General features: G+C 34.4%; 2 protein-coding genes and 1 long non-coding RNA gene across 5 annotated transcripts; 2 read left to right on the plus strand and 1 right to left on the minus strand.

Annotated features, from left to right (window-relative positions):
- Window positions 1-7,533: 7,533 nt before the first annotated feature.
- Window positions 7,534-11,881, plus strand: LOC111998872 (heat shock factor protein HSF24). The gene is made up of 2 exons (XM_024030991.2): window positions 7,534-8,345; window positions 10,767-11,881. Exons 1-2 carry the CDS (start codon window positions 8,142-8,144, stop codon window positions 11,442-11,444), a joined length of 882 nt encoding a protein of 293 aa, XP_023886759.1. The 5' UTR covers window positions 7,534-8,141; the 3' UTR covers window positions 11,445-11,881.
- A 1,605-nt stretch (window positions 11,882-13,486) lies between these two features.
- Window positions 13,487-15,550, plus strand: LOC136068709 (uncharacterized). Its single transcript, XR_010630020.1, has 3 exons — window positions 13,487-13,558; window positions 13,682-13,734; window positions 15,464-15,550. It is a non-coding gene; the product is annotated as an uncharacterized LOC136068709 (long non-coding RNA).
- Window positions 14,242-16,880, minus strand: LOC111998880 (uncharacterized). Of its 3 annotated transcripts, none has more exons than XM_024031001.2 (6): window positions 16,723-16,880; window positions 16,318-16,518; window positions 15,486-15,554; window positions 15,278-15,356; window positions 15,131-15,195; window positions 14,242-14,795 (listed from the first exon to the last, which is right to left on the minus strand). In XM_024031001.2, the coding sequence occupies exons 2-6, from the start codon at window positions 16,480-16,482 to the stop codon at window positions 14,715-14,717; spliced, it is 459 nt and encodes a 152-aa protein (XP_023886769.1). In that variant the 5' UTR covers window positions 16,483-16,518; window positions 16,723-16,880; the 3' UTR covers window positions 14,242-14,714. The 3 variants fall into 3 exon arrangements, with proteins under 3 accessions (XP_023886769.1, XP_023886767.1, XP_023886770.1); XM_024030999.2 differs by having other exon boundaries at window positions 16,687-16,879; XM_024031002.2 differs by having other exon boundaries at window positions 15,278-15,353; window positions 16,687-16,876.
- Between the last annotated feature and the right edge of the window lie 6,941 nt (window positions 16,881-23,821).

Here is a 23,821-nt window from a genome sequence, read left to right on the forward strand (position 1 = left end):
GTATCTAAATAGACCCTTAATAAAAATCGATAGTTTAAAAAATATAGTTATTTGTAAAGTTATACTATCTATAACCTGAATCAATATCATATATTATATATTAATTTAATTGATTTTTTGTGAAGTTCGTCGGCATAGATTTTACCACAGAATATACTGGATTAAACATTTTTTTTATAAAAAATTTTTAATAGATGGTTTTATTTTAGTAATTTTACTATCATCTAAAAAACAATTTTTAATTAGAGTCCCTTGAAATAATCCAACAAACCAGAGACCATGCATGCAAGAGGCAGAAAATGACTCGTATTATTAACCTTTTCCTCTTTGGGAATTGATTTCCACTAACTTAATTTGCCATATTGGGGCACAGTGTTTTTCTATAGGACCAACCCAACTACTATTTCACATATGCGTGTTTCTGCGTGTGCGAGCTCTCATTCAGAGTAATACTAATTGGCATGCATGCTATTGCTCCAATTGTCTTTGTCGCATCAAATTCACACCAAACTTGGAATTTTCCAGATGAAGACGAAGAAATTAAAACAAGGAAATGATAATGAATTTTGAAGATTATAAGTAAAGATTGGACCATAAAAAGAAAAATTTACGAAAAGTAACAAAGAATTTGGCAAAAATTTGACTAACCCTTAATTGGGTTACTTTTATTTCACCCACTCCCAGAATTACGAAATATATAGAATCTTCGTAGACTCTTTGTGGTTCTTTTTTTTTTCACACGCGAGTCCCATTTCATAAACAGCCAATTGTGAATGTATCATCATACACTTCAAATTTCCCACGACACTTATAAGCGCTCTAGCTAAACTTAAACGTCGACAGTCTTACTTTTGTATTTTACTTAATTGGCGTTATCGATGTTCCCTTTTTTTTTAATTGTTGACAATGTTGACATTAACATTAAAACTATAATACATAGTTTTATTTTCAATTGAACAGAAAAGTCAACAAGCTTCTCTTTCTTTCCACTTTAAAGAACGACAAAGCAAAAGGTTATTTCAACTATAACACAGTGTCATCTTTCTTCATCTTGAATTTTCTTCAATCATACAGGTTAGCCCGTCCTGTTCTTCCTAGTCAGACGGTCTAGAATGCAGTGCAAACCTTTTTTTATCGTAACTTTTATTACAACTTAGAGGTAGTCAATTGCAGTGATGCCTCCAAGAATACTTTTAAGAGGCCGTTAAGAAACTTAAATTAAGTAGAATTTAATAAAAAGAGAACTTGAATATATCAAGTTATTAATTAAAAAAATCCATCAAATACATGAAGTTTTACATATTCCTTTTACGAGTTTTCAAATTTTAAAATCGTTATATAATAGTTCAGTTGTTATTATTTATTGCCAATGTGGGTAGAATGGTAGATGTGACCATTTTATTTTTTTAAGTTTGTATAACATTTTTTTTTTTAGTATTTGTTATTGTTTTTATAAAAATATATTAAACTAAATAGGAAAACTCAACTCACTAGCATTGTATTAATGGTTGACCCATATAACCATACTCATCCATACACAGATAATACACCAACTGTCTACTTAACTAATCAAATGCTTGAACAATTACTAGCTTTACTTTATTAACTTTATAACAAAAAGTTATTATAACATAATAACAATTTACACACATGTAATAAACCATCTCTATTTCCTATTTATTAAATTATATAATGTTATGTTATATTTATACACACACATCCACTTATTATTCACTTTTAAAGTCAGAAATATCTGTGATGTGCAAGATTTAAGTTATGGTGTAAAAATATTTTTTAAGGTAAGTTAAACCAGCAAAAAAAAAAAAAATTATATATATGTATATATATATTTTTAAAATTTTGAAGTCGAGGGGTTCATTTGAACCCTCTGAAGAATGTGTGGCACCGCCCGGGTCCATTGTGAATGTTAATTAAGAAAAAAAATTTATGATGTGTCTACAAAAAAAAAAGATTATCCAATACTTATAGTTGAATACTTCATCCATTTATGACAAATAACATTGTCTAGAATTGCTTCCTATTTTTAAGCTTGCTTTGCTAACACCATTTTCAGCTTTTTTAGATAACATGAGACTAAAATCTGTGAGGCCGTCCAAGGCAGAAGATTGACAAAGAAGATAATTTAGGCAGGGGACATGGAAATTAGAAAGTCAATAGAATGGGGCGGGGGATTTAAATTCCAACATTTGTTCTCTCACGATATAGAGAAGAAGGAAGCTTTGTTCAATCCACGCCACCAATAAAAAGATATTTTTAGGTCTAAGAAAATGATGGCCAAAGCCGTGTTGTTTGATTGGTGCCCCGATAGTTTTTGGCAGGATTTTTAGCACCTCAGGCTCACGCGGCTACATACATATGGATTCATGTTGCTAAAAATATATGTGTGTATATATATATATATATAGTTCAGATAAAAAAAAAAATATATATATATATATATATAGTTGAATGGTACAAATAGTGACGTTTTAACGAATATATTGTAGCCATGATGATAATCTCATTAAAATATTGTCATTACGTAGCGTGGAGTCGATGAAATATACTGAAAATGCCCTTTGTTTTCTTTTTATATATGTAGCATAGAGTCGATGAAATATACTGAAAATGCCTTTTTTTTTCTTTTTATATATATAGTAATAGGGGCGTGGAGTTGAGAAACCTATACTAGAGACGTCCTTTTTCTTTCTATCTCTCTCTCATGTATACATATAAACAAACGCAGGAAAAACATGTAAGCAGGAAAAACATGTAATATTTTAAGAATAATGACCTTCGGGAAACAATCTCTCTCTCTTAGCGTTGAATGTATACTGTATAAGATAATAGAGTACTCAAACTCAATAGCCCCATATCCTTATCCTTGTATTTTTGTTTTTTCAACGATTTCTTAATAATATAATAATGGATGTTGGAGAAAGTCAATCGTATTTTTCCATCGTTAAAATTTTTAATGCAATTTATACTTTGCTTCGCATTTTTGGGTTAATATTGGGAAATCGGTCAAACAAAATCGAGTCTACTAGAAGGATATTGAAAAATTGTGTGTACAATCATAATGTGACAATTAAAAGCAACCCCATGCCTGAAATTCCCAAAAATTACATTCCAATATCTGAATGTATTGACGTGAACATTTTTCCAACCCCAAAAAGGGAAGAATTCAACCTACCTAAGTTGTGAGATAAAAAATGGAAACATGTTAAAATTACCAAAGCATTAAACATAAAGAGTTTCTTTTTTCTTTATAGAATGATAATACACACACACACACACACGATATATATAGTAACCTGATCCCTCTCAAATTACTTCTCCTAATTAGGTGGGACCTACTTTACTTATAAAGGAATTATGAAAACTACTAGATCTTAATAACCTAACTAAGATAGCTTAATCATCTAAGTTAGCCAACTTAAAAGAATAAGTATAGCATTATATTCCTCTCAAAAAAGAAAAAGAAGAAAAGGGACTAAGTAGTACAAGCTCATTTGTTTTTTGAGAGAGAGAGAGAGATTGAACTCTACAACTAGGATTTAAAACTATAAATTTAAGTACATACCCTTTTTTCTTTCTTCACATATGCACGTTGTGCCTATTTTGAGGATTTAAAAAAAAATCTTTTTAAACATAAATCATAAAACTTCAAACAATTCGACAATGATGGTATTAAGCCTATGTTTGATTGGGGTGAAAAGGAAGAGAGTGAAAAACAGGGATAAAAAGAAGAAGAAGAAGAAGAAGAAGAAGAAGAGGAGGAGGAGGAAAATGTGATCTTCTATTAGTTGGTTAGAGTGAAAAAGATAGGAAAGAATATGGGATGGATGATCCCCTACAAATTTTTTGAATTTTTTTTTTTTGTTTCCTTATAAATTATAACTATATTTAAAAGTAGCCCCAAGAAAAAAAATTACACCTATTTGGTTCCCTTAAACTTTTTTAAATGTTTATATTTTTGTTAGTGTAAAAATATTAATAAATAATACCCAAGCAAACTATGTCATAATCCTCCTTAAATATATTTCAAGTGACAATATATAGATATATATTAAGTTATAAATTTCTCATAAATGTGATTTGTGTAAAATGTGTTGTACATGTAGGTATATACATGGATAGGTTGTAATAATGATGTTTAAGTTGGGAGAATATTTTTTCATAAAGTGAAAATTCAAGTTCTGGAATTTTCTAAGTGAAATTTGAAAATAAGGATTTTTGATTGATCAAATCTTTTGCTCGATCGATCGAAATGATGAGGAAAATAATCTTGGAGTCTCTAGATGATTCAATCACTATTCGATTTCTCCTCGATCGATCGAAATTTGAAAAAATTGAATTTTCTACAGAATTTTCTGGTGACTGTTTTGAAAGTTTAAAAAGGTTTCAAACCTTGTGAATGATTTTATGAAACATTTTAACTCTCCATACGTGCATTTTGATTAAATATAACCCTAAGAGTATAAATAGAGGCTTATATTCACTTGAAAAATAGTAAGTTAGAGAGAAACACAAGAAATCTTGTGATTATTCTCCAGAATTACTATTTATAGAACTCAACAACTTGGTTGTATCCTGGAGTCAAGTTTGCGATAACCCTTTAGCAACAAGAGTGTAGGGGGCAAATATTGTCTAATGATAACAATTTTGTGCCTTCAAGTTATCTATTTCTGTTTTATCTTTTGTGTTATTCTTGTTCTTTCTTTATTACTTTGTGTATTATTTCCAACAAAATGTAATAATATATCTTTTATTGTGATTTCGTTCTTAATTTTCCTTTTAGATTTTAATTGTTTTGTGCCTTTTAAATCTAGAAAAGAACACATGAATGAGGCTTTTTTTTTCTTCCCATTAGAGAGGGTCAAGAATCTATTTATTAAAGGACATCTAACACTAAGGAAGAACTTAAAGATATGCATTAATGAGAGAAGTTATGATCTTATTTTTGCTTGTTGGGAGAAGAAGCTTCCTAACCACCTTTTCCAACTACAATCGATTTGTAAACAATGAACACTATAACTGAAAGATCTGAGGAAAACTTGCATACCCAACATAAAAAGATTTACTGAATGACAAGGAGGCAGATTAGGAAGGATCATTAGTTGGTGTCCCCTCTTTTTTGGAGATGATATTACAGATTTGTAAAGAAGTACTATAACTACCAAAGAGGCAAGAAAGAAAATATAGGAAGAACAAATCAATTGGAAAATCAAATGGATAAAACTTGGATGAGTTGGAATTCAATTTGACTTAGCAGATGGTCATAAGAAACAGAATTCATTTATCATCCACAACAGGTTATTTGAATTCACAAGAAGAAATCTAGAATTTACTAGAGAAAGAAAGAGAAAAACCTCTCTAAAAACGTTTATTAATCAAACTATAATTGCCAAAAGGTTACAACCACTAATTTATAGAAAATAAATCCTAGGATAGGTAAGAGATTCTTAGGAAACCTAAAACTAGGTTGACCATAGGAAAAATTACAAGAAAATAAAGAGGAAAATTTGAGAAATTACCTAATAAACGAAGTGGAAAGAAAAAGATGAAGATAAAAAAAATATTGATAGAATTTTCAATTAATACGATTGAATATTAAATTATGGCATCCATTCCATGATGATTATTAATTATCCTTATGCCAAAAATGTTAATCATTTTTTGTTTAGATACGATTTAAGAACCCTTAGATAATTTGTTAAGTTAACTGAAACCCACAAATATTAATAAATTAAAAAGAAAAATAAGAAATAAAAAGTAATAACACAAAAAAAAGAAAGATTAAGGGTCTGTTTAGATACTACTTATTGCTAAAAACTAAAAATACTGTAGCGAAATAATTTTTAAATGTGTGAATAGTACCGTGGAACCCAATTTTAAAGTTAGATTTAAGTTTTTCCATATTTACAAGTTTCGTAAACAGTGCATAGGACCCGGCCAAAAAAACGCAGAAGATCTACCAATATCCAAACCCAATCTAAATTATTTGAGATGGACATAGTGACATACTATATATACGTATGTAAGATACTAAAATGGGTAGTGTCGTACGTGGTTTATATACATAATTTCGTAAAGTAAAGTAAAGTGCTATATATACATAATTGTTGAGATCCCAGTTTTTTATATATAAAATAAAAAGATGCTAAGTTCATAACATTTTAACATTAATTTATACAGTGCCTAAATGTTTTTTTTTTTTTTTTCCAGTTATCCGTTTGTGTTTTTTTTTTCTTTTAAATATTTATGTAAGCTGACATATCTATTAACTATATAAAAAGAGCCAAAGGCTCATGAATAGTATTTTTTTGGTTTATTTAATTAGTGAGATGCACTTTCTTTTTTTTTTTTTTTTTTTTTTTTTCCTCCTTCAAGTATGCCAGTTGGTTTGACCTTTGTTTTTTAAGATCTTTATATGTTTACTTTGTACTTGCAATGCAAGTTTACATTGTAAATACACAAAAGTAGTTAATATTATACACATTTGCACAAAAAATGGTAAATATTGTACAAAGTCTGTTAATATGTACGAAATTTGCCAATTTTTTTGTGTCTACAATATAAATTTACATTGTAATTAAGTACAATGTATACTAGAGATATTTTGAAAATGTTGTAACACATCTATCAATTCCTTATGGGTCAAAAAAAAAAAAAATATATATATATATATATATATTGTACCGAGATCTAGCACAATTAAAAATGTCGTGACATTTTGTTGTTATTACAATATATTCACAATTATTGAGGTGTAAGTTATAGGTCAAAATAAAATAATAAAATATTAAACTGGAATCTATCACAGTCTTATACGATTGATATTAACTTTTTATAACATAACTATCAAAATTCTTAAAATTAATGTCTCTTTTGATTAATGTAAATCTCTATATATTTTAAAAATCAAATAATTTTTATTTTTATTTTGTGATACAAATAAAATCTAAAATTGATCTTAATTACTATTTTTTTTTATAGCTAGCACATGCTGCCTTAACTAATACAATATATACATACGTAAGATACTAAAATGGGTAGCGTCGCACGTGGTTGTGCATTAGGTAGGATGTCTGTTATGAAAATGAACAATGAAATAAAAATGAATATATGGAACTAGTTTGTATGATTGGTATCCAATTGGTATGTCATTTTCCTTTTTGCGTTTTCTTCATTTATTTATTGCAAAAAGGAAAAAAAAAAAAAACTTACAAATAGCACAAATAAACAAAAATGTAAAATAAAAGAAAGAAACGAAGAAAAGAAGCAATTGAAATTCGAAGGTGGTAGGTAAGAAAAGAAAAAGCCGTCTTACCCGCTTATTCTTCTTCTTCTTCGACCACTTAATTTTTTTTTTCTTCTTCTTCTTTCTGTTCTTTAGAAAAAGTAAAAAACGGTGAATGCCACGCGTTCAAATAGCACCGATCCCAAATCACTATTCTCTTTTTTGAAATGCATTAGAAACTTCCCGTAAGAAAAAAAGACCAAGACAAAAGCACATTCACCAATTCTCATTACAAATCTATCTCTCTCATTATTTTCCTCAGGAAAGAATAAAAGCGTATAGTTTGTCTATATTTTTTAGCGTCTCTCTTTCTCTCTCTACGACTATTAGTGGGCTTTTAGGTACCTCCCTTTTTTTGGGTTTTCTCAAATTTTCTAGAAACCCCATCTTCTTCTTTTTTTTTGTGTGCCAGTGTGAACAGCTTCTCTCCACTTTATAAAAGTGCACCTTGTCAAAACTAAGAAGAGGAATATTATCCTTAGACTTAGTTTTGGGAAGTTATGGTATTGTTACCTATTGAAAAAATAGAACTGGTTTTGGTTCTAACTCATGGAAGCTGATCGTAGAAGCAAGCCTTGTCCCAATCCTGTTCACTTTCGTTTCTTTCCTTCTGGGTTCTATTGTTGGGGTTGGGAATTCTTGACCGCTCTCTTGCTTTTTAGTTGTTAAGCTTTCATTTTTCGTTTTCTTTTTTTTCTTTTTTTTTTTGTAATTAGAAACTCCAAAAGTTAATTTCCTTTTTTATTAGATTTGATTTTTGATTTTCGATAAGGGAAAAAAAAAAGAAAAGAAATTAAAAGCCATTTTGGTGAGGTGAGGTGTAATAAGTCGGAGAGAAATGGCGCAAAGGTCAGTTCCGGCGCCTTTTCTGACGAAAACGTATCAGCTTGTGGATGATCCCATCACCGACGATGTGATATCCTGGAATGAAGATGGTTCCACTTTTGTGGTTTGGAAGACTGCCGATTTTGCCAGGGACTTGCTGCCTAACTATTTCAAACACAACAATTTCTCAAGCTTTGTCCGCCAGCTTAACACTTACGTAAGTTTCTTATTACATTCTCTCTTTTTCATCCTCCCAATTTTGTTTGAATCTACATGTTAATTCTATCACAATAACCTAGCTATCTCATACCTAGATTGAAATTACCAATCTTCCCTGAATTATGTTGTTTTTTTTTTTAAGAGATAGTTTCGACCTCTGCACTGATGATTGCTTTTATTAGCTAAGCAAAACACCAATTGGTTTACTGTGTAAGCAGATATCAAATTCTAAATCTGTTACCAATTTCCTCATAATTATGTTGGTTTTTTTAAAAAAAAAAATAGTTTAAACCTTTGCTGCTGATGATTATCTTCAGATTAAAGCACTAATTGATTTTTTTGTTTAAGCAAGACGGACATTAAATCTTAAATCTCTTGTTCGAAGATAATACAAGAAAGTTGAGCTAATTGTAATTACGCTGATGCTTGTTCCTCAACCAAACAGGCCCCTAGCCATTGAGATTTGAGGGCACTCTGTGTACACCTGCATCTATTAATTAAAAATTAAAGATGGTGTCATTGTTGTTTGTTGGGTGTATGCATTTTTCTTATATGCTTCTCATAAACAAACAAAAATTATTGGTTTGATTGTATTATTTATTGGATAGCTTTCAGAAGTGAATATCATGCTGAATATTTCATACCTTTTTTTTTTTCCCCTTGACCCTTTTCTCTGTTTCACGTTTCCATAGTTTTCTATAAGAGAAAATGAATGCCAGCCGAAAATAATATAAACTATGATACTATTGATTATTAAATTAAACACCAGAAACTCCCTGTGATATATTTTCAAAAATGTCAATTCACCGGCTTGAATTGTGCCGTGTTGAGAATGAGAAAGTAAATTATAATAGCAGAAGCTTCCGGTCCAATTAGTGGGCTATTAATTACTATTATAAAATTAATACAGTTTTATTCTTATTCAGTCCACAAACCATAGGGTTGTTGAGGGGTATATTTGTCTTTTTCGATCATATATATAATCGTTCTTAAAAGTACTGTACGTACTTCTATTCGAAACCTTTGTGACAGTTTGACATGTCAAACAAATACAACTTGTGCAGCTTATATCTCAGCCGGGCCCCACCCTGTGTTGCTAAGAAATTTCTGGACACATACAAAATTAATGTTGCGTATAAAACTTTATAGTATAATAAAGAGTGGGGAAAAAAAATCCGTGGTCCGACTTTTTGTTTGTATTTTTCTATTAAAATCTTGAAGACTGCGCTGATTTTTGAGGCCAACACAAATCTGCATGTAGCACGTGTATGCCTGAGATTATCTCTCAACAACTTCTTTTGAGATTTCCAATTCATATCGTCGTGTTTTCAAACCTAACAGCTACGAAATCCAAATCCAAATTCTAAGGAGGTGTTTGGTAGAGTAGTTTAAAAATTGTTGTTTATTGTTTTTTAAAATACGTGTGGGTGAAAAAGTGTGTTGAAATGCGTGAAATGCTGTTTAAAAATTAAAAAATGTTGTTTGAAATGACAAACTAAACGGGGCCTAAGAGTTACAGTTCTATAGGGCCACAATTTTTAAATTTTGTGCCAACATTTTTTATATACTTTTTGTGATTATTTTTAGGATCCGCTTAACTGTGTTTTTAAGATGTATATTAAAGAACTATTTTATACAAATTCTTTTTTTTTATAATTATTTTAGAAAAATTCTAATACTACGTTTATGAAAAATATAAGAAATTGTAAAAAAAAAATTCATAAAAGTATTTGTTAATTTTCCCTTATTTTTATCCAGGCCTCAATATTTATGCATCACCAAAGAGGTCAACCATATTAGATCATGAGTTTGTGAATTTTTTATTTTATTTTTGTATGTTTTAATATAAGCATCTATTTTTTATTATAAATATTTTACGAAACAACTTTTCAAAAATACTTACATAAATTTATCAGTTTTGTCATAAATTTTATTAAGTGTATGTTGTAAAGCTTCATTTTGAAAATTTTTAAATTTCGGCCTTTACTTTTTACATTTTATAAATGCTCAATACTTGTGAAGTGATTATTGCGTTAAGAAAACAGTAAATCACATTTTGAATTCTCTTGTGACTTGTAATAAAAGTTATTACCTTATTGCGTTAAGAAAACAGTAGATCACATTTTGAATTCTCTTGTGACTTGTAATAAAAGTTATTACCATAAATTGTGTCTAAGGAATTTCTCAAAATATATATATATTTTTTATAGTTCAATAATTGAAGATTTGAACACGTGGGAAAGTGGAAACACCAGAAATAGTAGGATTTTTATTTTTATTTTTAATTAAAAACACAAAATATCCTAATTTTTCCAATCCAAAAAGTAAGAAACACAACAACCTGCTTTATCTTTCATTTTGTAATTAATTTTTGTAATTAATTAATTAATTAATTCAATTGAATTGAAATGTTATACAGGGTTTCCGAAAGATCGTGCCGGACAAATGGGAATTCGCGAACGAGAATTTCAAGCGGAGCCAGAAAGAGCTCCTCTCACAGATCCGCCGCCGGAAAACCGTGACGTCACCTCCCGCAAACACTCCAGCATCCGGGAAACCCGTCGGCGGCGGCCCGTCGTCGTCATCAAACTCAGGCGAGGACCTGGGGTCCACTTCCACTTCATCCCCGGATTCAAAGAACCCAGGGTCGGTGGAGACAACGACCCCGACGGCACAAGTATCCGATTTATCGGGCGAGAACGAGAAATTGAAAAAGGACAACGAGATGCTGAGCTCGGAGCTAGCACAGACGAAGAAACAGTGCGACGAGCTGGTAGCTTTCTTGACTGAGTATCTGAAAGTGGGTCCCGACCAGATCAATCATATCATTCGACAAGGAAGCTGTGGGTCCAGCTGTGTTGATGAAATAATCGGTGGTGGTGGGCCCATCATCGGCAAGGTTGATTCCAGCGATGATGACGACGAAAACAACGTTGTCAAAGATAACGGTAACGGTAACGGCAACGGCGGTGAGGGTTTGAAGCTGTTTGGGGTTTGGTTGAAAGGGAATAGAAAACGGGGCCGTGACGAGAAAGTGCGGTTCAATAATGGGTCCCACACTCGCCCTTTGGCAAAGGAAATGAAGGTTTGTAATTGACCAATCAGCGTGTGCCACGATGGCAAAATAGGAGTGCGTAGGATAAGCCTGGTTCACCTACTTCTTACACGCTTAATTAGGTGAGAGAAAATATATAATCTCTCAGCTACCGTAAGGTTTAGTATTAAAGTTTGTTTGTTTGTTTGTTTTTTCTTTTCTTTTTTTCTCATTATGTGTAATTTTGTAATAGCTAATAAAGTGTAATTTTGTAATAGCTAATAAAGGCTGCATGGTTTTGAAAATTCAAAATCTGTCTGTAAAATGGAATTATTATATAGGTTGGAGGAGTAGTTGTTGTGGAAGGTGTAGGTCAAAGGCATATGGGCCTTTACTCTTCTAGACTCTTTGAAAGATGATACTTTTACATATACAATTAATGTAAGACCTGCGCTATGGAGATTAATGGACAACTTGATGTCATATAATGATTATGTATATTTCTGGTCTCCTTTACTTTTCTTCTTAATTACTACTCAATAGATTTTATATTTTTGGCTCGCTTGATATAAGCATGATTTTGTAGATGTGTGTCAAAAAGTAAGGGTATCAATTAAAAAAAATGTTGGCTCATAATCATTGCCTACTGCGGAAAATAAATTTAAAGGTTAATTACTACATTTTAGTATTTTACTCTCATGTTGTTAGTTTAGGTGGAAATTTGATTTTTCAACATGTGATTCTAAAGGTTAATTCTTCAAGTTTTATATGTTCAAATCAGGTTGCTTGAAAAAAGAAGTCTAAAAAACATGATCTCTTAATCATTAATAGAGTAGTGCTATTGCTTATCCCTTTTGGTCAAAAAATTAATAGGAATTTCCATTGGGATCCTCTACAAAGAAGAAAATGGTGGCATATATATGACGATGGGAAAGAGTTTTCAAAAGCGAGAGAGAAGGGGGGGAGGGGGGATAAAACCTAAAAACAAAGCCCTTCTCGCAAACCTTAATTAGAGACTCATGACCGAGAAGGAAGCCCTATGGACTTAAGACCCTTCAAACCAAATATTGGCCTGAAGGCCCAAAACATAAGAATCCTCCCATGTAATGCTCTTCAAATAATTAGAGAAGAATTTAAGGTTGGCTTTTGCCTTTTGGCACCCTAAAAAAAGGCTTAAGATGGATGGTAAATAATGGCAAATAAGTTAACTTATGGGAGGACAAATCACCGGTTAGGAACCTCTAAGAGATCTCTAACCTTAGAGGAGCAAAATCTTTTTAGTGACCATTTGTTTGGTGTTCGTGTGTGAAATTTTGATAAGATTTCAATAACTATCCTTGACAATCTTGCACTAGCCCTTAAAGCTACTAATGCTTGCACCTTAGTAGATAAGGAAGATCATCCTACCTGGAATTTGACTAATGGGAATTTTAACCTTTGGAACCAACAACCTTTTGATTGGATTTGGAGGACCAAAGCTAGCCCTAAGATCCTCTTCCTCCTATGGGAATGGTGCCATGGCTAAGTGTGGCAGTAATAGCATTCCTCATGGCTTCTTTGCGCCACTGTTAGTGAGTTACTAGGGATTGTCCAGCTGTGTCTTCTTTTTGGAATAAAGTGGGAATTCCAAATCCTGGCTCCCACTCCTCTTCTTTTCCCTTTCTTGGTTGAAATTAAACTGTTCAACTGTAACTCATCAAAATAGTCAGGTTCCACAGTAAATATTACTTTCTCCCTTGGTGTTTGGAATCTTTGGCTTAGTCGAAATAGAGTGGCATTTAATGGTAATATTCTCCGAGTATTACTCCTTGGTAGATCATGCTAGGAACTGAAGGGTTACAAAGGCCATTTCTTTTGAATGGAATACTCCACCATATGCTTGGGTCAAGCTTTTAACATGAATGGGCAACGGTTGAGAGGCTTCTCACGGGCAAGTGGTGTCACAACAAGCCTCCAACCCGAGTTGAAGGCTCTTAAAGATGGGTTGATTCTGGCCCTAGATATGAGAATTACATGCTTAGAGATTGAACTTGACTGTAACAGCTATTGACATAATTAATTCAGACAAGACCACTAATGTGTTTTTGAGTCTTATTGTTGAGTGCAGGTGCCTATAGACTATAGAGAGGCTTGAGCAGCACAACCTACCTCACATCTACAGAGAAGCCAATGGATGGGTGAATATTCTTGCTAAAGCATCTGTACTAAATGCTTGAAAGTTTTATGTTTATGAGATAAACTATTAATGCATTTTATTCCTTTGTTACCCAAATAATAATAATAATAAAACTTCATTGCAGGTGGCTCGAGTTTTTTATTGGATGATTGCATGACTCTCTAGGATCCCTTACACGTAAGTTAAGCATGTGATTGCAACAAGCTTCCATCCTTTAAATTTCATCTCAACAGTATCCTCATCAACTTTGATGGCATACATTGCTCAAAATTAATATATTTTTTTAACTGAATATGTATTTCATTAACCATAAAAAGGGGAGAGAGAGAGTGAGTGAAGGGAAAATACCCCCATCTCTAACTGGGGAAACAAAACTTTCAACATGAATAGAGGAGAGAAATCATTCCCTCTTCATTACACAAAACAGCCATCCTACCAAATTTTGGGCTACAAAATTAAGCTCTCTAGTCTCTACAGGCATGAGATACAAAAGCTAGAGGCTTGTAACAATCTTCTAGCTTCACCAATGATAGGTNTAGTATTGAAGGGAAATGACATTGAGAGCATCTCTTGGAAGATGCTCAGGAATGAAACCTACCCTTAAGTTTAAGGACCAAAACTGGAAGTTTTTTAATTTAAAGACCAATTGAAACCTATCCTATATTTAAAACAGACTAAAAATAGTTGAGCCAAATTAATAAAATGGATTTTACCATGTTCTAAAAAACAGTTCCTAGTATACATAGAGACTGTTCTCTTAAAAAAAAAAACTCATACATAGAGAATGAAAGCTGCAGAAATTAACGCACCTAGAAGGATCGAGATGCTTCAAGGATTGGCTGTTCAACAAGTTCCCCATATCATCCTTCCCTGCCATGATAGAGAGTATATTGAACCTGAATAGTCAATGACATTCTTTTTGTTGTCGTTGGCAAGGGATTGCATCAATGCCCCACAGAACATCTAGCTCATATAAATTTTACACTGCATTTAATGTAATAAAGAAGAATCAAAAGAGAAGAAAAAGAAAGATATAACACCCTCTTCGGTTGGACCCTATGACTCCTGCCTTTTGGAATAGCGTGCCTAACAGGGCCAACTGGACTATTGTATCCAATGCATGTTTCATTTTATAGCAAGGTTTGCTAGGCACCCTGCTATGAGGATGATCCTTCTGCTTTTGCTCTCGTGTAACCCAGCTGTATTAGCTTTTGTACCAACATCTTCTCAGCCTCTGCCTAAAATGCCAAAGGAGATTGAAGAATTAGATGAATATACACATCACAAGGAGATCCAGATCAAACAGCCAAATGAAGTATTAAATTAACTAATAAAAACAGATGGTAAACTACATTTTTATACCTCAAATTTGGGGGAGAGTTTCTATTTGGTCCAACTTTTGATTTTGCCCAAGTTATGAGTTCAGGGACCAAATAGAAACTTACCTGAGTTTGAGGTGAAAAAATATAGCTTGCCCAAAAACATACTAACACTAAATCCAGAGTAACAACACTGATAAACACGTGTACTTGTGTGTGTGACAATGCAAGTTTAAGTTAGAGAGAGAAGAGACCTCAAGCATGGGACTATTCTTAGGAATGTTGCAAGCCAAAATTATATTGAGACCAGTCTTCAACACTGCGAGAAATATGGCACATCAGAGCAATCACAAGATATTTGTATATAATCACAAAAATATCAAACATGATTCAGAACTTACCTAATCGTCGAGCAATGCCAGCTCCTGTATTATCAGAAGCTCCTCCAAGTATGGAAGTAACACTAATCATATCCTTCTGCTTACATCACGAAACAGTAGAACACAAGGTTAATTTTTGAATTGTGAAAATAACAATATTAAGCATTATGTAAATGCAATTCTTAACATTCAAGCTTCTCTTCTCAGGGTACAAGGACTAAGAACATACAGGTCGTGTAGGTGCAGCTGCATATATGCGTCCCAATTTGGCAGAGTCGCAACCGATCCACACATATATCTACAATCACAATAGGTTTAACATAAATAACAAATTATAATTAATCATTCACGGCAGCACTTTTCAGAATAAGATTGTCATTCTATAAGATATTATGATGAGTATAGATTGAGTAATACTTGGATTGTTTATTAGAATTCAAAAGGCATGTGCTCAATGGTTAAGCAAGCATTAATCCTTCATTTACTTCTATCTGTTATCATCACCCAACAGCTTATAAGTTATAACATGCTAGTTACCAATAATGTCCATATGCTGCACATTTTAGTATTACGTATATACACGATGCAAAGCTGAAATTATTTAGTGCACCCGCCTTCCTCTCACACAAAGGTGTGCTTTAAATGTAGGTCTAAGTATTTTATATCAAATGATACCACACCATTTGTATCAAAATCCAATAAATGAGAGATGTGTGCAAAAATAATTACATACTAATACGTCTTTCATTTTTTAGTGGGATAGTTATTTTTTGCAGACGTATCTCTCACTTATTGGATTTTGATACCGTTAACAAGATATCATTTGATACCAAATACCTTCTCTCATACATGACACTTCAAGTTTCCCAATTCTCAATTTTGTGAAATTGCTACTGATCCAATCCGAACAGTTTTCAAAATAAACAGGAAAATTCTAAAACAAAGTTACCTAAATGGTGAAACAAAAAGAAACAACGATAGGTTTATCAAATTAGTGAAATCAAAGGCACCCAAAAAAAGAAAAAGAAAAAGAGAGAGAGAAGAGAGTGATGGATTGAGACCTGTTTGAGAAGGCGTAGGATTTGAAAATGAAGAGCAACGTCGTTCACAACTTCACTGAAGCACGTGATCTGCACGCCACCACCGTCTTTAACTTCATCATTGAAAACGAGGGCGGAGCTTATCGCTTCGTTCAAAGCCTTCACGTCCGGTTCTTCACGAGCCATTATCAAATTCAATTACAGAACTCAAAAGCTTTCTTTCTGTAAGGGTTTAGAGGGCAAAGTTATCAATTCCGTTTTAACTCAAATACGAAATTACACAATACCTCAACAGTGGACAGGACACGATAGCTCAATAGCTCTGCTCAAACCCAAACCATTAATCACCCCTCAATAGCAAAAAATAGAAACAAGAAAAATGAAATTTACCTAGAAAAAAAATGATAAAGAAACAGAGTGATATACACTTGAAGTTGAAGCTCTTCGCCTCTTCGAGTCGAGCCTTCAAACTTCAAAGATGGGTGGAGAGGCTGGGGCTCTTCGTCAAACCGGCGATGGGTCTTCAAATTGGAAGTCGCGACAGGATGTGAGGTTTTAAGTATAGGCTCTAAATAATGAATTCTAAATAATTTGGGCTTCAATTAAAAAAAAAAATCCTTAATTTTTGTTATTTATAATCAAATTAAGTTTGAGTGTTATTTAAATGTATTAAATAAATAAGTACAGTACAAGCAAAAAAAAAAAATTGTTCATATAAATAGGCTTATGAATATTAGGATTAATACAAATCAAACTGAGCTTAGACTTAATATAAGTTTTGACAATTAAACTCATATCTTTGTAAGTCTTTAGGAATAGTGAGTTAGATTTGCAAATCCAAACCAAATAAGTTTGATATGGGCTAGATAAAGTATTTGTGTTGGGTCTCAAGCTTAAAAAGTTTGATATTGAGCTCGAGCTCGAGCTCGACTTGACTATTTAATCAAGCCGAACCAAGTCAAGCTCGGACTTTTTGACGAGTTTGAGTTTAAACATTATTTATAAGCCTGGTTCAAGCCCGAGTCAAATTTGAACATATATTTTTTGTCAAACCAAGCTTGAACAATCACTTTTAAAAAAAAAATGATGTGTATTAAAAAAAATGAGAAAAACAAAAAGATTTCTTTTAGGACAAAGTTTAAGCTACAAAATTGGTTGTAGCATAAAGTTACAACTTTACTCAATAAAATAAACATTACTACATATTTTGGAAATATAACCGTTAAATTGCATGTTCTTTATGCTCTTAATACACATGTCAAATTTTGTATCAATTAGATATTATTTACTATATAATCTATAAGCTCATAATTTATGCATAATTTTAATGATGGATTTGTCAAAATTCACTTTTAATAAAAAGATATTGAATAAGGTTGTAGTCTTAGGCTACAACCAATTTCATAACTAAACTTTGTCATTTTTTTTTATCCAAAACAAAGACTAACGATGCGTTAATTCAAGCTAAAAAGAAAAAAAAAAAAAGATTTTAGAATTGTAAATTGTCTAAAGTTGATAACAACAAATGAATTTTTTATGTCTAACCAAAAAATTGAAAAAGTATCCTTTGGATTATTTTCTTACTCTTTTTTTCTTTCTGTGCATTATTTTGTATCTTCCACAATTTCTAAAGTCTCTTATCTCTATGACTTTATCCACAATTTCTTGAAACATTATTGTTACTTTATCACACACACACCAAAAAAAAAAAAAAAAAAAAAAAAGGATGTCCTACGCGTAGAGAGGAATCGAAAGCAGACAAGGTACAGAGAAATGCTCCCCGGTTATGGCTATCCGAGTGACCAAAATTATATAAACACTCCTTTTCTGGACCATACCTATTCTGCATACACCCTGAGGCAACAAAATTACTCCTTGAGGAGTTACATGAGGGGATTTGTGAAAGCCACACTAAAGGTAGATTTTTGGGCACTGAGCCATCACTCAAGGCTACTAATGGTCGAACATGTAAAAGGAGATACAGGAATATGTAAGGAAGTGCGACTAATCTCAAAGGGTTGCACCAAACATACACCAACTAGGAGGAGTCTTTAATCCTCTATCCAGCCCTTGGCCTTTCGCTCAATGGGGCTTAGACATTGTATGCCCTTTCCCCAAGGTAGCAGGGAAAAGAGGTGTCTACTGGTCGACATGGACTACTTCACTAAGTGGGTTAAAACCGAGCCCTTGGCGAACATCAGGGATATGGATGCCAAGAAATTTGTCTGGAAAAATATTGTCACACAATTCAGGGTCCTTGTACCCTCATCTAGGACAACGGCCTCCAATTTAATAGCAAGTCTTTTAGGAGATACTGTTGTGACCTAAGAATCACGAATAGATATTCTACCTTGGCCTATACCCAAGGGAATGGACAAGTCGAGGCTGTTAATAAGGTCATACTAAGCGGACTCAAGAAGAGGTTGGACGATGCGAAGGAAAGTAGGTGGAGGAACTACCACATGTCCTGTAGACGTACCGAATTACACCTCGCAGGTCAACAGGGAAACCCTTTTCTCAATGACCTATGGAGCCGAAGCTATTATCCCTTTAGAAACTGGCTTCCCAATGCTAAGAACAAGTTCTTTTGATCTGAGCAATAACAACAAGCTACTAGAGAAAATCTTAGACTTGATCGAGGAGAGAAGAGAAAATACGATAGTCCAATTGGCATATTACCAACACAAGCTCAAGTAAGGTTATGATGCCAATGTGAAGATGAGACTGTTAGCACCTAGTGACTTGGTGTTGAGAAAGGTTCTAGGTACTGCGAAGAACCCAACTTGGGGAAAGCTGGGGCCCAACTGGGAGGGGCTATATCGCATCACCTCGATGGCTGGTATAGGAGCTTATTTCCTCGAACACTTAGATGAATGTGTAATACCACGACCTTGAAATGTAAACAACCTGAAAAGCTATTATTATTAATGAAAGTTTCCTTTTCATATGCTCATTTACTATGTGAATACTTCATACTTCCCATTACCACCTTTATAAGTGTTTAAACAGAACCATAGTCATGCCTAAGTCCTCAGACCAGATGCTTTGGGAAAATTAACACTCTATGACATCTTTATAAGTGTTTAAATAGAACCTTAGTCATGCTTGGATCCTCAGACCAGATCTTTGGGGAAATTAACACTCTATGACATCTTTATAAGTGTTTAAACAGAACCTTAGTCATGCCTGGGTCCTCAGACCAGATGCTTTGGAAAATTAACACTCTGTGACATCTTTATAAGTGTTTAAATAGAACCTTAGCCATGCTTTGGTCCTCGGACCAAATGCTTAGGAGAAATTAACACTCAATGACATCTTTATAAGTGATCAAACAAAACCTTAGACATGCCTAGCTCCTTGAGCCACGTGCTTTGGGGAAATTAACATTCTGTGATATTTACTTGTTTTTCACTAAGTGTCAAAACAAATCCAAGATTATAACCGGCTTCTCGGAATTTTAGCTTTAAGTAAGAGAAAGTCCTTAATTATTTATCCAAGTGTTGGGCAGAATGAAGAATATCTCCCCCTTTTATTTTTCACAAAGTATGTATCTATCTACACTAGATTCAGCCTTCATTATAGGGAGTTCAATTCTCAATACAAATATGCGTTATACCCCTTTATTGCTGATACTTGATCAAACTACTCAAATTATGGGCAATATGTTATTATTAGTTTTCATTAAAGACGAGCAGTAGAAATTTAATGCTACTTATAATGGTAATAAGCTTCGAAGCACATAAAAGTAAAAGGTACGAGAGGTAAAAAGAAAAATGTTTTCATTAAAAAAAAAAAAGAGAATACATTATGTTTGATGGCAGAACGCCGTCACAAAAGAGTTACACACAGAGAAAACTACGAAAGAAAATCCTATACTTAAGCCTTTGCCTGTGGAGGGTCCTTCTTAGGATCAACCTTCTCGGATCGAGAATCCCCAGCTCGAGACTTAAGCTCTGCATCCTTGGCCTGGGAGACCACATCACTGATGGTAAGGTCATCCTCGGAGGGGTTGGCCTTCATTGGTGGCTAAGCCTCCTTACCCACTCTAGCCCTTTCAGAAATTTCAGCAACAGAAAGGGGAGCTTGGTGGCAGGGAGCTATTTGAGAGGAGGGGCCGTATCTAGAATTTCTCGAATGTCCTCTGGAAAGAAGATGTTCTTAGCCCTCTCCAGTTCGGAGTCTACAGGGACTCCTGCCCAGTCAAGTGTTATTGCCTATGACTCAATGCAGTAGTCTCTGCATGCTCCGGCCACCTCTTCTGCTAGCTGGGTCTCCGTGTCCCACACCCCACGTTCATAGAATGCCTTCACTGCAGCCTCAGCAGTTTCCTTGGCCACTCGAGCTGCCTCTTTAGCTGTATCTTTAACCTTCAACAGCTCGGCCCTAAGGTTCAGAACTAGCTGTTTCTAGATGGCCAAGTTCAATTCAATTGTGTAGAACAACTACCTAATCCTTAGCTTGGGCCTCAACATTTTTCAGACCGGCCAAGGCGCTCGAGCGTTCCCTTTCCGTAGTGGTCAGCTTATTGGCCAACTCTGTGTGCTCCTCTTTAAAGGCTCTGAGAGCCTTTTCAACCTCAAAACAAGAGTGACCTCAGCCTTAACCTCATCACAGGCATTCCTAACCCACTCCTCAGTTACGAAAATTTGTTGGGTAAGCTGCATAGAAGTAGCAAAGGGGTCATAAAAAATATATACATATATGAATAAATGTGCATCTTAGTATTTAACAAAAAAGGATGTTAACTGACTTACCATTACAAGGTCCCTCTTCAATGACATGAAAATGTCTGGTTGCTTACTTTGCCTGAGGCCCTCCATGTCTCTAGGGAGGAGAAGAGGTTGCTGTAAGGCCTCGGCGAGGTGGGTGGCGTGCCCTCTTTGAGATTCCCCAATCGTGGCATCCCAAGGAATGGGAGCACCCTCCAACTCTAGCCGAAGGCCCAGGTACGCGTCCCTCGGCACACTTCAGTTTCATCCCGGCTCTCCACAGAGGTGGCCCTCTTGTCCTTAGGGTCCTTAGTTTTCTTTTATTGTTTAGCGCCCTTTTGAAGGGCCACCTCACCTTTCTCCAAATCCTCGACTAGCCTTTTCTTCCTTAAATTCAAATTGGCATGCAGTCTGAGGTTAGTAGGGAGTGGGGGGAAAAAAGGAAGACTGGAAGGAACTTGGGTCTTTGGAATTTCTTTTGAAGTTGACCCCTTGTTCCTGTTGGCCAGTAAACCCTTTAAGTCGATCCTTTGCTTTAGGTCCATACCTTCTTCTTCGGCTTCTGAGCTAGTATCAACCCGAGCAACTATTAACCTCAGAGAATGTGCAGCAGAAAATCTATCCAAATCGGCCTTAGAGTCTGAGAGATCTACCGGCCTTTCTGGCACTTCACCTTCCTCCCTAAAGCGGAATTGGTCGATCTCGGCCTTAAGGGATAAGTGTGTAGAAGCTATCTCCTCTCTTGAAGCAGCTACTTCCTGGGGGATGTGTTAAATGGGCAGCTCAACAGGTGGAAGGTCTCTCTGAGCCAGAAACCCTGGCTTAGAGATGTCTATGCATGCTAATCTAAGGTCACCAGCCCTTATTACCTAGCCTACGTCCTGAAATATGCGAGACAAAGGCTCGTAATCCAAAATTAGGTGAACTGCTCATAGCTGTCCATCTTCACTTATGAATATCTCAAATCTCAGCAATTTGTTGAGACTTGAGCGTTGACTAAGCTAAGCCTCGAAGTAGTGTGGGTTTTATCTGTAAAAAACATCTGAGGAGGAAGTCAAGGTTAGATCTATAAAAACTATTATCCGAGAAGGCGAAATGATAAGACAGAGTTAAAAATAAATAAATAAATAAATAAATAAAAACTAAGAAGGCTAAAGTCCTTGCTAAGGGACCTAATCCTAGGATACCCACCTGGCTTTCCCACCCGAACTGGCAGTGAAGTTCGTCATGTCACTCCTTGAAGATGATTAGATAATCATCTTTCAAGCACTTGTTGGACTTAGGAAGGCAGGATATCAATCTAACAACATCGAATCAGGACTTGAGGTAATATCCCGCGCTAGTAAGGGAATGGCACTCGTACATATGAACGACATCGTGTCGTGTGAGCCTTAAGTTCATCTGATCTTTCAAAGCATCTACGCTCCCTAGGACTCTAAAAAGGTTGGGGCGCATTGATGGGGACACAACCTGTGATTGAGCAGGTAGTCATTGGTTATCCTACCCATGAGAAATGTCATTCCTCTCTCTATAAAGGTGATCATAGGAATGACAACTTCACCCTCCCCTCTATCTGTAAGTACTTGGTCTGGGGCACAATATTGTAGGCTTACTCCTTGTGTGATATGGTATTTGGCCCTAAAACCTTCCATACAGGCCAAAGAGTCTACTAAGTGCTTGAATCTACCCATCTAAGCAAACGGAGATGACATGAAGGAAGTTTTCTAAAAAAGAAAAGAAGGCCAAGGAGGTTAGCCGAAGAGAAAAAGAAAGTTTAAAGAGATAGATACTTACGAAAATGAGTGTATTAAACCCTGAACTTTTAGAAAAATCTTTTGGAAATTTCTTAAGAAAAGGATTAGGAAGGCTTAGGAGTGTAGGGAGTTTAGTGAGTTAGACTACTTGAGATCTCTGGAGAGCTTAAGAATTCGTAAAATGACGAGAAAAAGATTTCCCTCAAGGCTTTATATAGAAGGTGAAAATAAGTGGGAGTTATCCCACTCCAAATTCCAAGAGAAAAACCAATCGTAAGATCTGTGCCTCACCGTTAGATCTGGGGAACAAGGCGCCACCTAGTGCAATTAATGGCGCCCTGCGGGCTTTGAAGCGTCAGTGGAAATTATTGGGCGCATGAAACGACACTCCTGAACATGTGAATCAAGAAATTAGTTGGTGTTAACTCTTAAAAAATCAAAACCTCAATTTCCTCCTCTGATGAAAGGGAGAAATTGGAATTTTTAGGTGCTATTGTAGGGGTAAAGGCCCAAATGCAGTATTGGGTCTTGGTCCTTAGCTGAGAACACGGGTGATCCGAGGATGATTAAATAGTAGCAAATGGTTTAAGCTCATAGTTTCATGAGCATGATATTAATGGGAAGGTGGTCAGAGAAAGAATACCTCCTCGGATAGGCTAAACACGAGTCTGATGTAGATCCTAATGATCAAGGCGACCTTCTAGGNAAAAAAGAAAGAAAAGAAAAAGAGAAAAAATAGTTTGATATGACCAAAAAGGTTGCATATCTTGTTAAAAGTTAAAGAGAAGTTGATAAGAACAAATAAATTGTAGGGATAATTACAATAAATCCGCCTATGGTATGACCCGTTTTTACTTTGCCTACTTATGGTTCAATCATTTACACTTTGCCCCACCTGTGGTAACTTCCATTAGGACTTTGTTACTCACCTTTCCCTTTGCCGTTAGAAAAACAAATTTTTAAGAAAAAACAAACATAACAAAAATAAAAAAGTTAGAGTTTTTGATTATTGAAGAACTTCTATGAGAATAAATTGGAGGAAGACAAATCAAATATAAAAAA

The sequence above is a fragment of the Quercus suber genome, unplaced genomic scaffold (assembly GCF_002906115.3).
Source record: "Quercus suber isolate HL8 unplaced genomic scaffold, Cork oak 2.0 scaffold_130, whole genome shotgun sequence".
NCBI lineage: Eukaryota > Viridiplantae > Streptophyta > Magnoliopsida > Fagales > Fagaceae > Quercus > Quercus suber.